This window comes from Mercenaria mercenaria, unplaced genomic scaffold (assembly GCF_021730395.1).
Source record: "Mercenaria mercenaria strain notata unplaced genomic scaffold, MADL_Memer_1 contig_4493, whole genome shotgun sequence".
In the NCBI taxonomy this organism is placed as follows: Eukaryota; Metazoa; Mollusca; class Bivalvia; order Venerida; family Veneridae; genus Mercenaria; species Mercenaria mercenaria.
The window spans coordinates 15,818-37,341 of record NW_026462725.1 but is presented as its reverse complement, the minus strand read 5'-3'; the positions used below and the strand labels follow the sequence as shown (position 1 = coordinate 37,341).

At 34.0% G+C, this 21,524-nt stretch overlaps 1 protein-coding gene across 1 annotated transcript in view; it reads left to right on the top strand.

Annotated features, from left to right (window-relative positions):
* LOC128553917 (semaphorin-5A-like) overlaps positions 1–9,222 on the top strand; it is a gene marked incomplete at its 3' end in the record, with an annotated part of 29,419 nt that extends 20,197 nt beyond the window's left edge. Inside the window, exons 7-9 of the mRNA XM_053535116.1 lie at positions 7,177–7,347; positions 8,105–8,269; positions 9,214–9,222. Coding sequence (XP_053391091.1) covers positions 7,177–7,347; positions 8,105–8,269; positions 9,214–9,222 — 345 coding nt within the window. The remainder of the gene's footprint in view (positions 1–7,176; positions 7,348–8,104; positions 8,270–9,213) is intronic.
* Between the last annotated feature and the right edge of the window lie 12,302 nt (positions 9,223–21,524).

Sequence of the window (21,524 nt, the reverse complement as noted above, 5' to 3'; positions counted from 1 at the left end):
CGTGTCCGGTCCATAACTCTGCCATCCATGAAGGGATTTTGAAATAACTTGGCTTACATGTTTACCATAATGAGATGGTGCGTCATGTGCAAAATCCAGATCCCTAGCTCCAAGGTCAAGGTCACACTTTGTCACAAATTGACATACGGGCCTTATTTTATCTGTCGTGTAAATGCAGGTATTGCATCATCTTTTTGTAAATTTTTGAGTTATTGAGGTAAATGTCAGATTCACGCATAAATACCTCTCATGTTTTTCTGTATTCATAACTTAAATTTCCATGTAAATTTCATTAATTCTGTTCAGTAATAAGAAATTGATATTTTATAAACTTCAGTAATTTATGTTTTTTATCCCCAAAACCACTATAATGGGCCCTCAAATTGTCAATTTAAATTCGCGCCAAAGTAGTTAGATTCCCCGGCTATATCGTGAATCCCGTGAAAATAGAAATAGTAAGAGTCCACGGCTTAGCCGTGAATCCTATGAAATTTAGTATTTGGCGGACATTATCCTTTAAATAGACTGGACTAGATATGCCTTGCGCACACCACCTTACGACTTTATAACGAATCTATGTCTGAATTATTTTCTTGCTAGAAATTTATGCTCGATCGAGCTTCTTCCGCCAGACGATTTTTCCTGGTGATGTCATAACCCGGAAGTACAATGCCCGAGTTCACTTGTCTTCACTCGCCTGGATGTGATATTCCCAGCGCAGAGCTTTCGTCCCATGGTTGTGCCGTAAACCGCAAGACGATGATTTTTGTTATCCTCTGAAGTCAGCTCAGGATGCAATCACCTACCACCATAGGGAGCCAACACGGAATCAACGTATTCACGGTTTAAAGGGACTGTATTTTGAATTTAGAGCTATGTTTTGTTTGTGCTACTTAAAGTTCACAATTACATTAAAGACCTGTGTCACGTCAGATTAGAATGGACTATAAGAACTTTTGTATCTAGAGATCTGAACTTTCTTTTTTTTTCTTATAATCAGTTTTTTTTTTGTTTTTTTTTTCTTCATATCATCTATTCATGTAAATAATCATCTTTGTAAATAAATTTGTAAATATTGTAAAGGGTGTTGATTTGTTCTGATGGTTACTGTCGCCGGTACGGCCTTTCCTGTCACAATGGTGTCGAAGTGGATTGGTCGACCAGACACAGTAGCTATTCGAACAGTATTAACACCCATTTAACTGCAGCAATAATTTGTAAAGATTCCTCTGTTTGTTTATTGTTACACATATAATAGTTTTATTCATTTTTCAGAGTGACGTCCTTACCTCAGACAAGACAAGACAGATCCGTAGCTTCAGCTAACCAGCTTTTGGGTCACAGACTGATAGACAGTTGTTTACGACACTTGGATTCTGGGGTGAGTTCGTTCCTTTTATTTTTCTTTGGGTTTTGTGTCACTCTATGATTAACCATCATATATCTGTGCTGAGAGTGACCGCCCTTGACAAGGAGAGTTATCCTACTCACTCTTACTTGTGCGTCGCCCTACTTCTCCCAGTGATCCTATTAGGTATTAGTGTGCTGTATACATACCAGATACAGTATTATTTTTTTTTCATTTGTGTGTGTTAGCAAGCTTGTTTACTTGCATTTACTTTAACCTACTCTTATGTTTTAGTGCTAACACTGTTGTGTTATACCTATCTTTATCTTAGGATAAAGCACTTTGGTTATTTTTGTTTTAAATTTGTTACACTAAAGTGTTAACACCAGTTACAGTTGATTGATATTTGATAAGGCTAAGGTATTGTTACAGCCTACTGTCACTGTACTTTGTTGATTGTTTGCCTATGCAACCTTGATTGACACATAGTACTGTTCGCAACTTAGTGTATTATTTTAGTGAGACGTTTGTGTAGTATATACGTAGTGTATAGTACTTGTTTTTGGCTTCAGTGGTAACTGTATAGCCTTAGTGTAAACTAGTGTAGTCTAGTATCCCTCACGTTTGTTTAACTAGTGTCTCAGGTTGTTATAGTAGCTGTTGTACTGTAGTGTTATATAGGTTAACGTAGTGTAATCATGACTAGTGTAGTAGAGCTAACGAAGGTAGGAAAGAGTTAGGTTATGAAGGAGATGAGTTACGTAACTTTGTTAAGGAAGAGCAGGCTAGGAACGTGAGGAAAGACATAGTAGATTAGAGGCAGAGAAAGATAGATTAGAGCAGAGAAAGATAGATTAAGGCAGAGAAATTAAGAGCAGAGGCAGAGAAAGATAGGTTAGAAGCAGAGAAAGATAGATTAAGTTAGAAGCTAGGTTGCAGAAAGAAAAGATAGAATATGAAAAACAAAGTAGTTTAGAAGCAGAGAGAATTAGAGTAGAAACAGAGAGAGAAAGAGAGAAGGAAAGGTTAGAAGCAGATAGGGAAAGATTAGAGTTAGAAGTTAGGTTGCAGAAGGAAAAGATAGAATATGAACGACGTAGTAGCTTAGAGGCTGAGAAGAAAAGTTAGAGTTAGAACGTAAGTTAGAACTAGATAAGTTAGAAATGGAAAGGAGAAGTTAATGTTAGCTATGAAGTTAGAAACAGAAAAGGAGGAAGCAGAAAGTAGGAAATTAGAAACAGAGCATAATTTAAGACAGACTAGAAAAGATGAGTAAGAAAAAGGTAAAGGTTAAGATGTCTCCCTTTGATGAGAAAATTGATTCCATGATGCGTACTTGAATGTGTACGAAACGTACGCTGTTGCGCAGGATTGGATAAAGAGATATGTCACTTAACTTACCGTTCCTTCTAAAGGGTACGGCAAGAGAGTTTTGATAGGCTTCCGTTGGAAGATAGGAAGGATTATGATAAACTGAAAGCCGCTTTGCTACGTCAGTTCGAACTCACTGACGATGGCTATAAGAAAAAGTTAGAACTGAGAGGCCTCGGGATAATGAGACCTTTGTGATGTTTCTAGCCAGAATAAGTAGATATTTAGATGGTTGGCTTAGATTGAGTAAGTAGAGAAAACGTACGAAGGATTGTTAGATTTTATTCTTAGGGACCAATTTTTAGATGTATGTAATAAGAACTATACCAGAATTTGAGTATAAGAGGTTAGGTAAAGCTAAGGATGTAGCAGAAGATGCAGATTTGTTTGCAAAGACTCGTGGAGGTCCCAAGTATGTCGTGAATCGAACCAATAAGGACCGGAGCTATAAACCATATGAAATACCTCAGAGACAGTATCCTAGTAGTCGTAATGTAGGCACTAGTAATAGAGGTAGTAGCAATGTAGCTAATAGAGTAGAGGTTTTCAACCCTTTGGTGTACTGAAGTGTAATAGTGTGGTCGAATAGGACATAGCTCTATATACTGTAGAGTGGAAATACGGCGGTAACAGTGCTAATGCAGCAGCAGAGTTTAGAAGTAGAGCAGGAACAGAAAGTAGTAAAGGGAGAATAGAAATAGTAAGGAAAATAGAAATAGAGGTAGAGGCCGTGACCGATCTAGGAGTAGAGGTAGAGAAGAATAGAGATAGAGATAGGAGTAAGTCAAGTAGGTCAGAGAGTGGAAATAGTATTATAGAACTAAGTGATGTAGAGGAGTTAGGTATGCTTAGTGTAAGTACATGTCCTACAAACCCGGTACTTGTAATGGTAAGGGATGTAATCGCTATGCGGGATACAGGTTGTACATGTGTGATAGTGAAACGGAACTTAGTAGAAGCAAGTCAGTTTTTAGAGAAAACCCGTAGATGTAAGTACATAGATGGGAGTGAACATAGGCAGATGTACTAGAATAGATATTGATTGTCCGTATTTCAAGGGTACAGTAGAGGCGTTGGTTGTAGATAAATCCTACCAATGATGTTTATAATTGGTAATGTAGAGGAGCTGTAGAACCTCAGTTTAGTAGTTTAGCGTCAGCAGTAGAAACTAGGGCGCAAGCCAAAGTTAAGAAGCAAGTAAGCTTAAGTTCCGTCTCAGATTTTAGATGTATCTAGAGAGAATTCTTAGAAAAGCAACAGAAAGATAGCACGTTAGATTTGTGTAAAAGAAGGCTGAGGAAGGTACTATTAAGCAGTGTAGAGGTAAAGGTTCAGTTAGGTTTGAGATAAGGAATAGATTGTTATATAGAGAGTATACCGCCCAGAATTAGACAAAAGTAGACAGTTGATTGTACCTAAATGTCTTAGAGAAACTGTGATGAAAGTTGCACATGATTCGTTACTGTCAGGCCATTTAGGTATAAGGAAAACTAGTGATAGGGTATTAGGCGAATTTTACTGGCCAGGAGTAATGGCAGAGGTTAGGAGGTACTGTCAGTCATGTAGTATTTGTCAACGTACTATAGCTAAGGGTAGAGTAAGTAAAGTTCCGTTAGGAAAAATGCCTTTGATTGATACTCCGTTTAAGAGAGTTGCCGTCGATATCGTTGGTCCGATCGAACCTATGACTGATAGGAAAAACAGGTACATTTTGACTATGGTAGATTATGCTACTAGATATCCAGAAGCCATAGCACTACCTAGTATTGAAACTGAGAGAGTAGCAGAGGCATTAGTAGATATGTATAGTAGATTAGGAGTGCCAGAGGAAATGCTTACCGATTGTGGATCGCAGTTTACGTCAGACAGAAGTAAGTCTATACCAGATAAGGGTATTTTAAGTAAGGTTGGAGCAGCTATTGTAGAGGAGGATCAGAGAGATTATGACAGATTAGATCCGAATGAAAGAAGTGATGAGTTTTCGAGTAGAGTAGAAAAGGATATAGTTTTGTATCCTATAAAGCAGGGTACAGAAACGTACAAAGATGTAGAGATAAATCCGGAGTTACCAGTAGAATGTAAGCAGGAAGTAGTAGACTTGTTAGACAATTTCTCAAATGTATTGACAGATATTTATTTTGTATGTGTATTTTTATTGATATTTTTTAAGTTTATCTCAAATTTCGGCGCCATTGTAGTTCCACTCACAGATTTGACGAAAAAGGGTCAGCCAAATCTTGTAGAGTAAGTTGCAAGTCAAGAAAAGGCTATCAGACTTTGAAGGCTAGCTTAATGGTCCGCCTATTTTGAAGTTGCCAGATTTAGATCAGACTTTTATATTGAGAGTAGATGCTTCAGATTTAGGTTTAGCTCAGTATTACTTCAGGAAAGTGATGGAGAAAAAATACCTGTAGCGTATGCTAGTAAAAATTGCTACCTAGGAGCAAAAGTACTCAGTGATAGAGAGGAGTGTTTAGCGATAGTATGGCAGTAGCTAAGATTTCATCGTATTTGTTCGGTAAAGACTTTGTATTAGAGACAGATCATCAGCCGCTCACTTTATTTGAATAAAGCGAAACTTAGCAATTCCAGGCTGATGAGATGGCATTGGCATTACAGCCATATAGGATCAGTATTAGAGCAATTCCTGGTAGAGAAAATGTAGGCGCAGATTATTTGAGTAGAGTGTAGGCAGGTGGCTATATTATATGATGTACAGATAGTGACAGTGTGCGTTTTCTTTTGTGTTTGCTTTTTTCAGTATGTCATTTTGTTTTCATTTAAGAAAATTATAAATTTTCTTTTTAAGGGGGGACGTGTGTCACAAATTGACATACGGGCCTTATTTTATCTGTCGTGTAAATGCAGGTATTGCATCATCTTTTTGTAAATTTTTGAGTTATTGAGGTAAATGTCAGATTTCACGCATGAAATACCTCTCATGTTTTTCTGTATTTCATAACTTAAATTTCCATGTAAATTTCATTAAATTCTGTTCAGTAATAAGAAAGTTGATATTTTATAAACTTCAGTAATTTATGTTTTTATCCCCAAAACCACTATAATGGGCCTCAAATTGTCAATTTAAATTCGCGCCAAAGTAGTTAGATTCCCCGGCTATATCGTGAATCCCGTGAAAATAGAAATAGTAAGAGTCCACGGCTTAGCCGTGAATCCTATGAAATTTAGTATTTGGCGGGACATTATCCTTTAAATAGACTGGACTAGATATGCCTTGCGCACACCACCTTACGACTTTATAGACGAATCTATGTCTGAATTATTTTCTTGCTAGAAATTTATGCTCGATCGAGCTTCTTCCGCCAGACGATTTTTCCTGGTGATGTCATAACCCGGAAGTACAATGCCCGAGGTTCACTTGTCTTCACTCGCCTGGATGTGATATTCCCAGCGCAGAGCTTTCGTCCCATGGTTGTGCCGTAAACCGCAAAGACGATGATTTTTGTTATCCTCTGAAGTCAGCTCAGGGATGCAATCACCTACCACAATAGGGAGCCAACACGGAATCAACGTATTCACGGTTTAAAGGGACTGTATTTTGAATTTAGAAGCTATGTTTTGTTTGTGCTACTTAAAGTTCACAATTACATTAAAGACCTGTGTCACGTCAGATTAGAATGGACTATAAGAACTTTTGTATCTAGAGATACTGAACTTTCTTTTTTTTTCTTATAATCAGTTTTTTTTTTTTGTTTTTTTTTTCTTCATATCATCTATTCATTGTAAATAATCATCTTTTGTAAATAAATTTGTAAATATTGTAAAGGGTGTTGATTTGTTCTGATGGTTACTGTCGCCGGTACGGCCTTTCCTGTCACACACTTAGAAGTCAAATGTTAACAGGGTCTGTTTCGTGTCCGGTTCATAACTCTGCCATTCATCAAGGGATTTCAAAATTCCTTGGCTTGAATATTCCTCATAATGAGACGACGTATCATGCGCAAGATCCAGACCCTAGCTCTAAGGTCAAGGTCACACTTAGAGGTTAAGGGTTAACATGGTATATTTCTTGTCCGGTCCATAACTCTGCCATCGATGAAGGGATTTTAAAATTACTTGGCATAAATGTTCACTATAATGAGATGACGTGTCATGCCGAAGACCCAGACCCCTATCTCCAAGGTCATGGTCACACTTAGAAGTCAAAGGTTAACATGGTTTGTTTCTTGTTTTGTCCATAACTCTTCCATTTATCAAGGGATTTGAAAATAATTTAACACGAGTGTTAACCATATTGAGAAGGTGTGTCGCGCTTATGACGACGGTCTCCTCAGGTCAAGGTCAAGGTAACAAAATAATTCTTACCTAAACTATTCTGGCATATTTTGCGCAGATAACTGTAGCATTCTTGGGTACGCTTCGGAGGCATTTGTCACTAATAGTGACAGCTCTTCTTGATGTTTGTAATATCACCTTCTATATTTGTTAAACAACAGTCCATGGTGGTTGGACACTTTGGTCCGAGTGGGAGAAGTGCTCAGTCACCTGTGATGTTGGTATTCAGAGAAGACATCGGAACTGCTCGAATCCCTATCCTTCAAAATACGGGGACCATTGTTTCGGCGACACTTTGGATGACAGAATTTGCATGCCGGGACCATGCTCAAGTAAAGTTGAAATAAATAATCTCGTTAGGAAAATTGTTTAGCCGTTTCGGTATTTAAAAGTATATAACAAAAATCTCTATTGAGATATTATTAAACTTACTAGTAAGTACTACTATAAGGGACTTCGACGAACGTTATGTTTATAAACTTGCGATCAGTTTTCACGGCCTGTTCACATAAATCTTTTCCTTTGATAATTAACAATGTTTGAGTATTAGCATATTTTCTGTAAAATTAAGAAAGAACGTCCCGATGTGTAGAACATTTTTAACACAACACAAAAAATTGTCCTTTGCGACCAAACATATTAGTGTCCAAACCAAGAGACATTTTACAAGCAGTTTAGTGTGATATCAGGGTTGTTATATTTTTTGGTCCTTTTAGATAATGGATTCCATGCAATGTTTACGCGTAAAAGAGTTCCACTTAAACCGGGTGCTCGAGAGCGTGAGGGGTGCGGCACATTTCATAACCTCTCATGAACATAATTCTAATGTTTTACTTATTCAAGTTGCATATTGCAATGCATACGAAGATTAAATTCGCCCATTTAGATACAAAAGGATGTTACAATGCTATGTTTCTTTAAAACAACACATTAAAGGAATTTCCTATCTAACAGTAATGAGAAAGACATAATTTTATGTAGTGCGAATCACGAACAACGTATTGAAAATAAAGTTTACTTTTACTTTCCTTTATAACTATATGTTTTACCATTTAAACGCTTTTCATCAGTTGAACTTGTTACATACAGACGGTGGATGGTCTACGTGGACTGGCTGGACAAGCTGCAGTTCGTCATGTGGTGGAGGTTTGCGCTCTCACTCTAGAAGTTGTACAAATCCATGGCCTTCGACACTAGGGAAGTTTTGTGACGGCACTCCTTTTGAGATGGAATTGTGTAACACAAAATCGTGTGGTAATATACATCGTATCACACATTTTAATAGTGAATTAATCTGCGTGAATTAACCCAACTACTGAAAACTGTTGCATCCGCCAAAGTCAAATTGTTTTTATGGCGTTTCCTGATATGATATAACGGAAAATAGTATACATTCTCAAAGATATGGGAGAGGGAGACAAATACAGTCGTCCTTCAACTGCTTAACTGTTGTAGCATTTAAGACCCCTATATTTTAGCAATATCCATGAAACATTTACGTTGTATCTGTATCCTTGTTTTCACACAGAATTAAAATGATTTTAAGATTTAGGACAACTGCGATAATTAGCAAAACCTCTCTAGTAATACGGGAGTTTTGGCCTTTGAAGTAGTCAAAATTGCATTATTTTTTATTGTTATTATATTAGCAGCATCATTTCTTTAGCAATATTCCTGAAATTTAAAGAATGGTAAGGGCCACGAGAGCTCGATGGTTCTTGATAATGGACAAAATTGCTGTAATTACCAATTACTTGGTGTGGAAATTGATTTCAACTTGACCTTAGATCAACATATAACAACAATTTGTAAAGAATCTGCACAACAAATTAATATTCTAAAACGAATTGGTAAACATCTCAGTAAAATAAATAGACTTACAATTTTCCATAGCTTCATCTAATCAAACTTTAATTTCTGTCCTTTATCGTGGCATTTCTGTAGTGTTACTAATACTAAAAAGAAATGAAAAAATACCAGAAAGAGCCTTAACATTTTTATATGATGATTATATTAGTACTTATGACCTGCTACTAGTTAAAGCAAAATTACCATCACTGCATGTAAGAAGACAAACTGAAAGAGCAACGGCTATAGAAACCTTCAGAATTTTATACAATTTGGCACCTCAAGTTTTATCAGACCTAATGAATAAAAGTTCAAATTCATACTGATTTAGATATTCTAATATATTGCAGGTACCTCAGGTCAGTACAACTAAGTTTGGTAAGAACAGTTTCAGGTATGCTGCCCCTGTATTGTGGAACTCCTTACCTGACAACTTTCGGCAAACCAATAATTCTAATAATTTTAAAACTCTTATATCCTTCCGGTCAGCCAACGAGTCCGAGTGTGCTTGTACACAATGCAGTGACATGCTTGCCTTTCCCAGCCCCTGCTTGTTTGTCTGTTGGATTATTTTTGCATGCTTCTCCCAGTACAGTTATAAATTATTATCCTTATTCCAGTCCTTAAGTAGATACATCTTGTGCTTCTATGATTATGTGCTATTCCCAATACCTTTTTTAGCTTATTCTTGCCTTCTTGTTTTAAGTGCGTTGCATGCTTGCCTCCGTATTTTAATTACAGTCATACAATATACCACTAAGGACCGTTAAGTACCACTAAAGAGGCACTAAGGACTACTAAGTGGGCACTAAGGATACAATAAGAACCTGTAGAAAAATCTAAGAAAAAAAGCTAAAATAAGAAAGATATGAGTGAATTATTTAAAGTATTTTTCCACTAAGTCAGTTCGGACAAAAAATAAATATATTGAATATAGATTTGCTTCTTAATGACTTCATATAAAAAAACTACATGATAATACGGGAAAACCGAAGGTTTTTCCGTCTATAGATAATGTGTACGTGTATATATGTCAAAGTAAACCTATATACCGTTCAACTTGAGAATATGTTCTATACCTTCACCGGTTTTGTTGTTGTTGTTCTCCCATAATTCTACCGGACCTGCTGCCGTGCTTGCGCAATAAATAATTTTCAGGACGACATTTGATAAGATTAAATTTCTTATGAACGATCGAGCGCCGCATTATTAAAACAAATTATTCTATCCAGTTGAAAATTCGCGGTATCAATAGAAATCGGTGTTATTCGGGTTTTTTCATGAAACGAGTTTATGGATGATTCAAGCGGCCCGCTTTTAATTTCCAATAATGATTTATGATGTAAGCTACATTACTGCACTGTTTAAATAACAAAACCATTGTTTATTTATTTGTTTGAATGTAGAAAAGCCAATAATTTCAAAAATGTCAATGTAAAACGAATATAGACACGCTGTCCTAACAAAATTTATTTATATACATAATTTTATCACATGTTACTGTGGTCCAGTGGTTAGCGCACATATTTTCCATGCGCGAGGTCCGAGTTCGAATCTCGTAAGGTGCTTGATATATATTTTTTTTTTTTTAGCTTAGGCCCAATTTATTTTTTTTTTCTTTATATTTATTACACTTTTTTCAATTACTGGAACACAAATCAATAATAAGTATAGTTAACCAAGGTTCTGTCTGTAAATTTTGAACAAAATATTCGAAGGCATGGAAAAGCATATATCGATATTGCTTATCTCCCCTCCCTTCCACAATCTTTCACATACATTGCAACTACTTTCTAAAAGTCAATTCAATGACTAGAGTTTTAGTAAAATTACACTTGGAAAAACATAGGCGTAGGAGCAGGGGGGGGGGGGGCAGCGGGGGCCAGGGCCCCCCCCCCCCCCCCCAAGCTAGGAGAGGTGGGGCCAAAGTATAGTTTGGCCCCCGAATATTTTGGAAAAGAGATATAAATTGCAGTCTAATATAACATTTACTTAGCATCATATAATTCTTTTCAACCTGATTTCTGATTTGCATTTGGCCTTTCCTTGTATTCTGACTTGTCTCTTTCCGTAGTGTGAGAACTGAAATCTGTACGCGCCACGCCAAGAATTGTTTACATTTTATAAAAATAATATATCATTGAGCGCAATCACTACAGTTCCGGTTTGAGCGTCTGCAAAATCAATGTAGGCCTAACTATTAAGCCTGTTTACGCATGTAAAAATTATGTATTTTTTTGTTTTTCATTGTCCATTCAAGGGAAATGATATTTCCACAACTTTATACCACAATTAGACAAATGCAGTGCTAATTGATTGTATGTCCAGGGCTTCAACAGAAGAATGTAAAAAAAAATGGCACACTTCATTAGAACAATACATAATATGACTGATTAAAAGACAGTTCAGTGCCTAGTCATATGTGTATCATCAGAATAACTCAATGATTGCTAAAACATAAAGGTTTGAGGGGGCCTATGGCCTGTACAAGGCTTTGAGGCTTTGTCACGAATAATGCACCGAGGATACCTTGCCGCTAACCACCCCCCCCCCCCCCCCCCCTACAAACCGCCGGTCGAAAAGGTTTGGCCCCCCCCCCCCCCCCCCCCCCCAAATTTAAACTCGCTCCTACGCCCATGAAAAAAAATGTTGGCTATAAACTTGAGAGGCTCACTACGATCACTATCAAGCTAAGAAATTAACCTTAATCATATTCAAAAAAAAGGTCCCAGACTGTTAGCAGTTAGGTAAATTAAATTGAATTTCGACCCAAAGTGTTTGTGTTATATATAAAATTCTGGTCAAGAACTTTTTACAATGAATTTGAAATAAGAATTTCACAAGTAAATGGTTGTTTGTCATTCTCACGTACACGAGTTTTGCCATAGCTGTATTAGTGGAACACAATTTGTCCTAAAATAGTGTCATTTGACAATAATGGCATTTAAAAGAATTAAAATAGTCCTTGTTTAGGATAGCAGGATTAAGTAAGTTCCGGTATCTATACTACAAAAGAATATCAGTACAAGATGATATTGAATGTGATGTTACGCAGGCATAATGTGTAAATTGTTGTGTTTTATTTTTTGGATTGTTTTATCGTTTTTAGAAACTATTTGTTTGTAACAAATGAACTGAAAAGAATATGTGCATTTCTGGATTCAGAAATTTGTATTAGAGAAACAAATTGATAGCAAAGGCATGATCGTTGTAAACAGAAACAAAATTGGTAATGTTATGTATAAATAAATGACTTGCATCTGTATATAATAAAATATTTATCCAAAACTACTGAGGAAGAGTGTGTTTTACGCATGCTCACTGACAACACATAAAGGCCTGATATTGGGTCACTTTTGAATGACTATTGCACCATATATAATACTATCATGAGGAAAATTTTTGTAAATGACAAAGTGTTCGAATTTATCAATGTTCGTACAGCCCCCATTCTACATACTCTTTTCCGGCGCTCACTTCGTGTGAGTTAAAATTTGCTTACTAGATATAAATTTGAATTATGTAAAGTTTTCAGCAAAGGCATTATTTTGATACCAATAAATGATAACAGTTTGCAGAAATAAAAAAGTGACAGGTCAAAAATTCGCCGTTATCTGTCCGGGTTTATGCAACAGTTTCGTTTTTGTCGTGTTGAGCGACATGTGAAGTTTCCACTTTTCTCTATTTTATCATCAGTACAACTAATGGTGCATTTTGGGACTAGATTCTGTGCACTCAAATATCACTATTATCTTTAACTCATGAACACTATTTTCCATTGTCTGTCTAGTCTGGATACATTTGAAAAATGATTAGATCTATGTTCATTTAAACAAAACTTTTTAAAACATTTTCTCTTCTTATTTTTATAACAATAGCAAAACCATCAGGCTTACTGTCAAAACTGAAAGCCAAACAGAAAATATCAGAAAGAACAATTTAATGCAGAAAAAAAAGAAAGAATCCGTATCACTATCACTAGGTTTTCCCGTCAGATAGGCAGCGCCTAATTTCATATTATTAACATAACAATATTATATTGATTAAATAATGGTTTCTTTGTGACTGGTCATTCTATGCTTGCTTTGGTAACAAAGTATAATACTAATTAAGTGGATAAGAAAGGGGTCCATTTGGCATATTTCATGATAACATACATTCAAGTGTTTGTTTAGTTAAGTTGTAGGGATAATACACGTTTTTTTTTTTTGCGTACTTACGTCTGCAGAAGCCCGCGGGATTGTTTGTGACCGAGACCGTGTATTAACTCTGTCTGAAAGTCTCGGTCACAAACATATCCCAATTGCTTTTGCTGACGTTAAAACACAAAACACAAAACAAACGTGTATTGTCGCTATTCTTGCATAAAAAACACGACACGATGACTAAATTTATTGTTTTCATACGTGATGACTTAACGATTCCGGTACATTTTTTATTTATCATTCTGCTGTCCTTGGAAACGGTAAATGTGTTTTAAATATCCATAACCGGTGCCCACACATTAACAACACTACCAAAAGCATGATTTGAAGGTTTTTGAGCATTTTATTTTTATTTATCGTTATTAAAAACATGACATTACCCATAATTTTGCATATTACCTAAATATTTGATAAACAGGAACACAATTTTAAGAATAATAACTTAACATTCGAATTATTTTGAGTACGAACACATTTAGAGTACGGATAAGTACAAAGGTAGTGACTAGCTTTCAAGGATAATTATATGAGTTCTTCGAAAAATCAGGTAAAAACATACCGAATGATACTTACCAAAATCATTAATATGATTCCTAAAAACTAACAATCGCACAAGTTACACGCGATACTTTGGTAACAAAGTATAATACTAATTAAGTGGATAAGAAAGGGGTCCATTGGGCATATGTCATGATTACATCCATTCAAGTTGTTTGTTTAGTTAAGTATACATTAACGGTTATTTACAACAACTGAACAGACGCTTTGTAGAGGGAGTTAACTCTAAGAGGAGCAGGTGCGTACATTGTTGGGGGCAGTATGTTTAAATAGAGTTGGAAACTGATACAGCTAAATATACTACGGATTACATTGTATCTTTAATGCTACAAGACGAGCTTATAAAGGAAAGAAACAAGACGCAGATGCAAAATATCAGTCTGCGCAAAAATACATACATACGTCCCTGGGAAAGCATTTCAAAAATAAAAATCATGTATTAACAGCACGTGAATTGCCTTGTTTGCACACGATTTTTCTCCCGTTAATACATGGGCGGATCAAGTCAAAAAAAGTAGTTTTTATGCAAGAAGGTTCATAATTATCAATTATTGTAGCGATACTGTTACAAACAACAAATTAGTAGGAAATTGTGTTTAATTCCGTATTTAATTAGTTCTTTGTACGCACAACACCTGTGTTAAATTTTATTGCCTTACATGCTTTATATAGCCTGTTCTTAATTTTAATTAACATCGAATTATCGATTAAACAGATGCTTCATTTGTTTGACAGTCTCGTAGGTTCAATCCTCCACTTCGGCTCTGAAATATGGGGAATGCACGGAGCAAAAGATATTGAATTAGTTCATACTAAATATTTGCGTCGAGTATTACGCGTAAAACGCTCTACAAATCTATCCGCTCTATTTGGTGAGCTTGGACGTATGCCACTTTTTGTCATTAGGAAAATCAACATTATATAACAACAACAACAACAACAACATTATCTTTATTAAACTCAAATCACAAAGTGACACAAGAGTATACAGTAAAACATTACATATATCTGAAAAGTGTGACATGGTGTAGCTACAAAAAAGACAAAATTTACATTGACTTGAGATATAAGATACAATATATTATAGAAAAAAGAAGAAGAAAAACTGAAAAAGAATTAAAAGGCGGATTTCATTCAAGGAAATGATGGGGAATGTATACTTTGGCCTATTTTTTTTAAACATATTTGATGCACACGCGATCTAGAGAAACAGACCATAATTTTGGATTTTCCAAACAATTCTATTTTAATAATCTATTTTGATTGGTCGTTATATCACGCGCTGTGTCAATTGAAACTGTGTCAGTTGTGTATTAAACCCAGATACGGGTCAGAAGCGTGCAATTTATTCATAGACAAGGAATTTTCGTTTAAGTAGATTCAAAAGGAATAAAAAGTGTTTAAAATTTATATGGCGTGGTGTGAAAGTGTATGTTCGTATTGATTAACATTGGAATAAATTTTGCATCTCTCAACATGCTCAATATGTGGTCAAAACAGAAAAATCAAGGCATGATGTAGCAGTACAATTCATGACCTGTGAGGACCCATACTTTAGAAATTTTGTTACACATTATTATTTTTCATTACAAAGCAGAGCAGAATCTATCATAGGGTTGCTGTATGCTTATTGTGAAAACCTACACTTATTACAAGACTTTTCATACCTTATAAATATAAAATAAACTTTTTAATGGGGAGTCAGAACAGAATTTCTTGTATAGTGTACATTCAAAGCTCATATAGATTTCATGCTTCTATGAGATAGTAACACAGTTCAAAACAAAAACAAACAAATAAACAAACAAAATACAAAAAAAGGAAATTGTACAGGTAAATACAATGCGGTATTGAATGTTTTGTCATATATCTTATAGATTATTTTTATTTTAAATATTTTCACTATTTATTCATTCGGTTGCGGCAGATTATATAATAATTGTGTGTACAAATTTTATCTTTTAAGTGTCTGAAATAGAATTTTTATGAACTTACAGAGGTTTTTTAATTCCTTTATTGACCTGGATGTAAGCGGTTCTTTATATTTCAGTATATTTGTTCTAATATAATAATATTTTTTGATAAACAGTTTTCTTTGTTCATGGAAAAACTGGCATTTTAGTAGATAATGAAACTCATCCGCCACATCTCTACTTAAACACAGTGGACATGTTCTTTGATTAATATCTTGGCCTGCCCATCTTCCGGTTTCATTTGGAAAGAAATGTTTACCTGTTCTAAACTTAATAAGCAGGGATGACTCATATTTAGTCAATGTTATTAGTTATTAGGTACTTCTCCAATTCAATTGTTTCTTTATAAATTGAAAAGTTAAGGCCCTTTGTTGAATTCTGTAAAGATGCTTGCCAATTTTGTAGATTTTGGTCAAGCAAGGTACGTTTTATAATGTACTTTATATTTTTATTTTGGAGTTCATGCTGATTTAACCAGATATCCATTCTGCCAGTTTGTCTAAAAATGTTTTTTATATAATTTATCCATTTTGATTCAAAATTTGGAAGATTTAACATGTAATTATATATACGGTAAGATAATTTATCTTGTTTGCCTGTCATTAACCTATTCCAAAATGCAATCATTCTGCACTTTATAGTTATTTCTAATGGATATCTTCTTAGTTCGGCATAAAGCATATACAATGGTGTGCTTTTTCTTAATTTAAAACTTTTCCTTAGGAATTCAGTATGTATTCTTTCTAATATAATAGTACTTTCATAACCCCATATTTCAGATGAGTATGTAAGCAATGGCAAAATTGTGTTATCAAAGAGCTTAAAGATTAAGTCTAGTAGTAAATTCAGGTTATTGATTCTTGCATAAAGAAGATGCATTGCTTTCCTTGCTTGTTATGCAAGATGTTTTCTTGCAGTTAGGAAACTTCCAGATTTTGCGAAGTATACTCCTAGATATTTGTATGTATTGACAATATCCAATGTTGTATCTTCAATTTTAAAAGACAAATTTCTATCTACTCTTGATCCAAAAATCATTACTTTAGTTTTTTCTTTATTTATTATTAAATTCCAAGTTTTACAGTACTCAACAAAGTCGTTACGGCAACTTTGAAGGGTATTAGCATTTTCAGTTATTATAACTGTGTCATCAGCATATAATAACACAATTATTTTGAGGAAAGTGGCAATGTCGTTTTCAGGATTATTAAGCTCTACCCCGTGATGACCTTTTGCTTTGCTTCCAGAAAGTTCTCAAGGTCATTAAGGAAAAGGGAAAAGAGGACAGGGGACAAATTCTCTCCCTGTCGCACACCACAATTGCATGTGAAAAATGGAAAGTTTACTACCCCATTAGAGACGCAGGATTTTATATTAGAGTACATGTTTCTGATTAATCTAAAAAAAATTACCATTTATGTTGCAATTAATAATTTTTCTCCACAAGCCGACACGCCAGACTGAGTCGAAAGCTATTGAAAAATCTATATAACATACAAAAATCTGTTTTTTATAGTATCTTAAAATTTCTACTATTGAGTTCAAAGTAAAAATATGGTCACTGGTAGAATAGTTTTTCCTAAATCCGGCTTGATTTTCTGAGAGTACTTGATTTACATCAAGGATTTGTCTAGTCTCTCATTTAAAATTGATGTAAATAGTTTGCTGACACAACTTAGCAGTGTAATTGGGCGATAATTTTCTGAGGCCCCAGAGTCACCCTTATTTTTATGGATTGGTATTATGACACCTTCGGTCCAATGTTGAGGGATAATACCTGTTTCTAATATAATGTTAAATAGGGAAATATATAGAGGTAACATTTTGTCTTTTGAATTGTTTATGTATTCATTTACAATACCATCCAGGCTTGGGGATTTGCTATTCTGTTATAAAATACTTGATTAAAATCGTTAAGCATCCCGATAATCCATTAGTTAAACAAACATATATGTTCCTTAAATCAGACGTTGAAACGGTATAGGCTACAGAGGCAAAAATTGGGCTGGCCAAGTAAAACAATATTGGATACACGCGGATTGAATTATATTTGGAATCATCGATTTATTATAAGTATTCCATTTCACGTTATTGAACAGCTTATTTTTTTATGTATACTTACAACGTTGGTACACTAATATTAATAACTCTACCCCCTTGCAATCATACTGTATCTTTAAACATAGCTGTGAAATTGAACAGTATTTAAATTCGATATCGGAAAATAAATACGAAGTTGCACTATCGAAATTTAGAACATCCTCACACAAATTATTTATTGAAACAGGCCGCTATGATAACACTGAATGCAATCAACGTATTTGTAAATATTGTAGTATGAATGCATTAAAAAATGAATTAATTTCTTGCTAGTGTATCCCAATTACCGCGAACTTAGAAAAAATAACTTAAACCTTATTACTGCCGATGGCCAACTTTGAAAATGTTCGATTCGATTATGAATTCTAAATCTAAAAAGTCAATTTGTCAATTAGCTAAATTCATCTTCTTTGCAAATAAAATCCGGATTGCATAGTTATTTATTTTTTGTTTAAAAAAGAACAGAATAAAAATCAAAATCAGCGGTTCACAGTTATGTGTAGAAATATAAATATATGAATGTCAATTTCTCTCTCTTTTGGATATGTTTTCATCTGCTTATGGGTGAAAAAAAATGAAGCCTGAGCGTGATTAAGGGGTCAATTTCACACCATGTGCTAGGAGAAAGTTGTGCATTGAATTAGATAGCAAGAAGGTTGTAGTTAAATGTATCAAAAGGGCAAGTGCCTTGAAAAACAAGAAAAAATTGCAAACTAATGATTTTTAAAAAATTATTGAACTTTTTTTAAAATGAGTACCAAACTTTAATATTAAAACAATTAAAACATAACAGGTCTAAAGCTGTTTTAGACCAATATAATTATAAATACAATATATATACAACATTTAAACAGTCAACAATCAAGGTGATACAAAAAATGTGTCAAAATCAAACTTTTTATACTTGCAAGGGTCAGGTTTTAACACTTGTACCACTTGAAGTTTGATTAGCTCAGTTACAGCTTCATTTTTAGTGGTAAATTTCTACATTTACAAAACTTCAGGATGTATGCATGAATTGTGCCAAGTTTCATAACAATATATCAAATTTTGTCAAAGATATAGAGATTTTCATAAGAACATATTTTTATATATTTTCCGTACACAAAAACACACAGTGTCAGTTACTATATTTACAATGTTTGAAGAAAAATACCAATATCTCTCAGTTGTATACAAACAAAATAAATCATTGAAGAATAGAGAGATGAAAAAGTGTCTTGCAGATGTGTGCTCTTGTTAATAACCTTCAAAATGAACATTTGCTGATAATAATTATAATTCCATAAGTTTTCAGATGGAAATATTTGGCAAGGAATGTACAACTGCAGAACATTAATTAAGAACTAAGTTAACAACCTTTTCTTTGCATCAAATATGACATTATATATAATGAGCAAATACGATAGCACTTTATTACAACATATTTTAAGGTAAGCATTAGTCTGTACACTTGGGACAATTATAAGCCCTTATTAGATTAATTGTTTTTCAAAAGAAAACATTGACATTGTACAATCATATGGATAAAAACATTTTCTTGGTAGCTTTATTAAGCAAATAATAGATTTTTTTCAGATTTCATGTTATAGTGATCTCTGCTAAAGTATTGCTTGCTGGTGTTTTTTCAACTTCACTCAGTTTCTCAGCAGTGCAAACTTTGTGAACATGTACGTAAATGACAACAAATTTACTATCATGGGAGTAGTCATTTTCACTTCAGATGTTTCTGTGAAAAAAAAAATAGAATTCTATTTATATTTTGTAAATTATCATATTTAAGTTATTTTCATGTCCCAAGTGTACAAAAATAGCAATAATTTAAACCTGCAGCATTTTACCCTAAAAATCATTAGTTTTTAAGAGAACATGCATTCTTTTAAGCTAAAATAATAGTAGTATACATTAAAGTATATGATTTAGAAATTTAGTTAGTCAATAAAAATGGACACTTATCTAAAAAAAAACTTCTTACTGTCACAGTTTGGAATAATCCATAATATTTTGCCAGATTATCATTATTAAAACTGAAAAGACACTTCTGTAAGAAAACTGAACCATATTAAATGCTGCCATGCACCTAGTTGATATGTCATTTATATTTTTGGGCACAGACACCTGTAAAATCAAACATGTCAAAAGTCATGTACACTTGGGACAACATATAATTTGCAGGAAAAATCTCATATGGCATAACTATGTCAAATCTGTGTTAGGACTGATTTGTAGGGTCCTCCTCTTAGTAAGAATATGCAAATAAATAGACAAATTCACATGTACAGGAAAAAATATTTATTAATTTTGCTATTTTGTACACTTGGGACATTTTTGTACACATTGTTCAATATGACAAATAATGTGCCGATCAAAATGAATTAGTCGAAAGAAATTTGAAAAAAATAAATAAAAAACATATCAGTACTACATGAAGAAAAAAGACTTCATCTAATTAATAATGCTTTTCAATGCTGTGTGTAGAAAAGTATCAATTGGCCATTTTCAGAGCAAATTAAAACCCGACACCTTTACATTTCTAAGAAGACGTGAAGAATATTTATTCATTAATATTATCTAAACTTTTGCTAACTCTATAACCAACACATTACACTTCAGCATAAAGAAAACATTTCTTTAATATGTAAGGTGGTTACAAAGTAATATAAAGTTGAAAACATAATTTCAGTTAAAAGTCACGCTAAAACCAGTACACTTGGGACATTTTTTGAAGTTTTTTCCTGCATTATTTTTTAACGGACTGTCGTAATGCGACGAAACTTGAAATAACAATTAACCATTGTAAACTACATTTTCAGAAGTAAAAAATGAACCATTTCCTTATTCCAGTAAATAATAAAATGGTAATCTTTAAAATTCTTCATTTTTTTTATTTTCACTTTTATGTTTATAGCAGAGCTACCGGCGCCGCAAAGCGGCGCCGACAGCGTCGCATTACTGTTAGACGTGTGAAAAAGAAAATGAATATAGTGTATACTATCGAGTTGAAAATTCGTGGTACTTTTTGGAACCGGTAATGTTCGGGTTTCTTCCAGTACACTTTGCGCATAGTAATTATTGGAGTCAGTAGACGCTTGCTGTTTACGGATGATAAAAGCGTCTCGCTTACTGCTTTGAACATTGAATAAAAAGGTAAATGAGCGTTTGATAATAAGAAATTAGCGCTAAATATATTTTCTACGTAGAAAAATAAAATAAAATACAATATTTTCAATGTGAATAGATTTTCGTCACGCTGCCGTAACTGAAATTTATTATATATACATATTTTTCTAAGGTACGATGTCACTGTGGCCTAATGGTTAGCGTGTTCGCTTTGCAATCCAGAGGTCGGGATTTCGATCATAACCAGGCATTTTTCTTTTCTTTTTTTTTTTATTTCTCTTGTTTTTTTCTTATTATACTTAGATATAAATTTTGAAACTATTGAAACAAAAATCATTCATGTGAAATTTCAACAAGCGTTTTGTTTTGATGTCAGACTCCAATGTACTGCCTGTACAGTGGATATTACTTTTAAAAAAAAGTTTTTGGGTCAAAATTTACAGGCCTTGAACTTTGAAAAGCACATATTGCTCTTCTCCCCTTTCACATATATTTCATCCGCTATCTTAAAAATCACTGACCAGAGTTTAACACTAGGAAAAAAAACCTATTGGCTATACAAAATGATGAGAATTATCAATAAATATCAAAAAGGTTCCTACTACCATCCCTACTCTATAGAGCTTAAATATTAACCTTAAAAAAGCCATAGACTGTTAATTTAGCAGTTCAGTAAATTAAACAGGGGTTGTTGTTGTTTTTTGA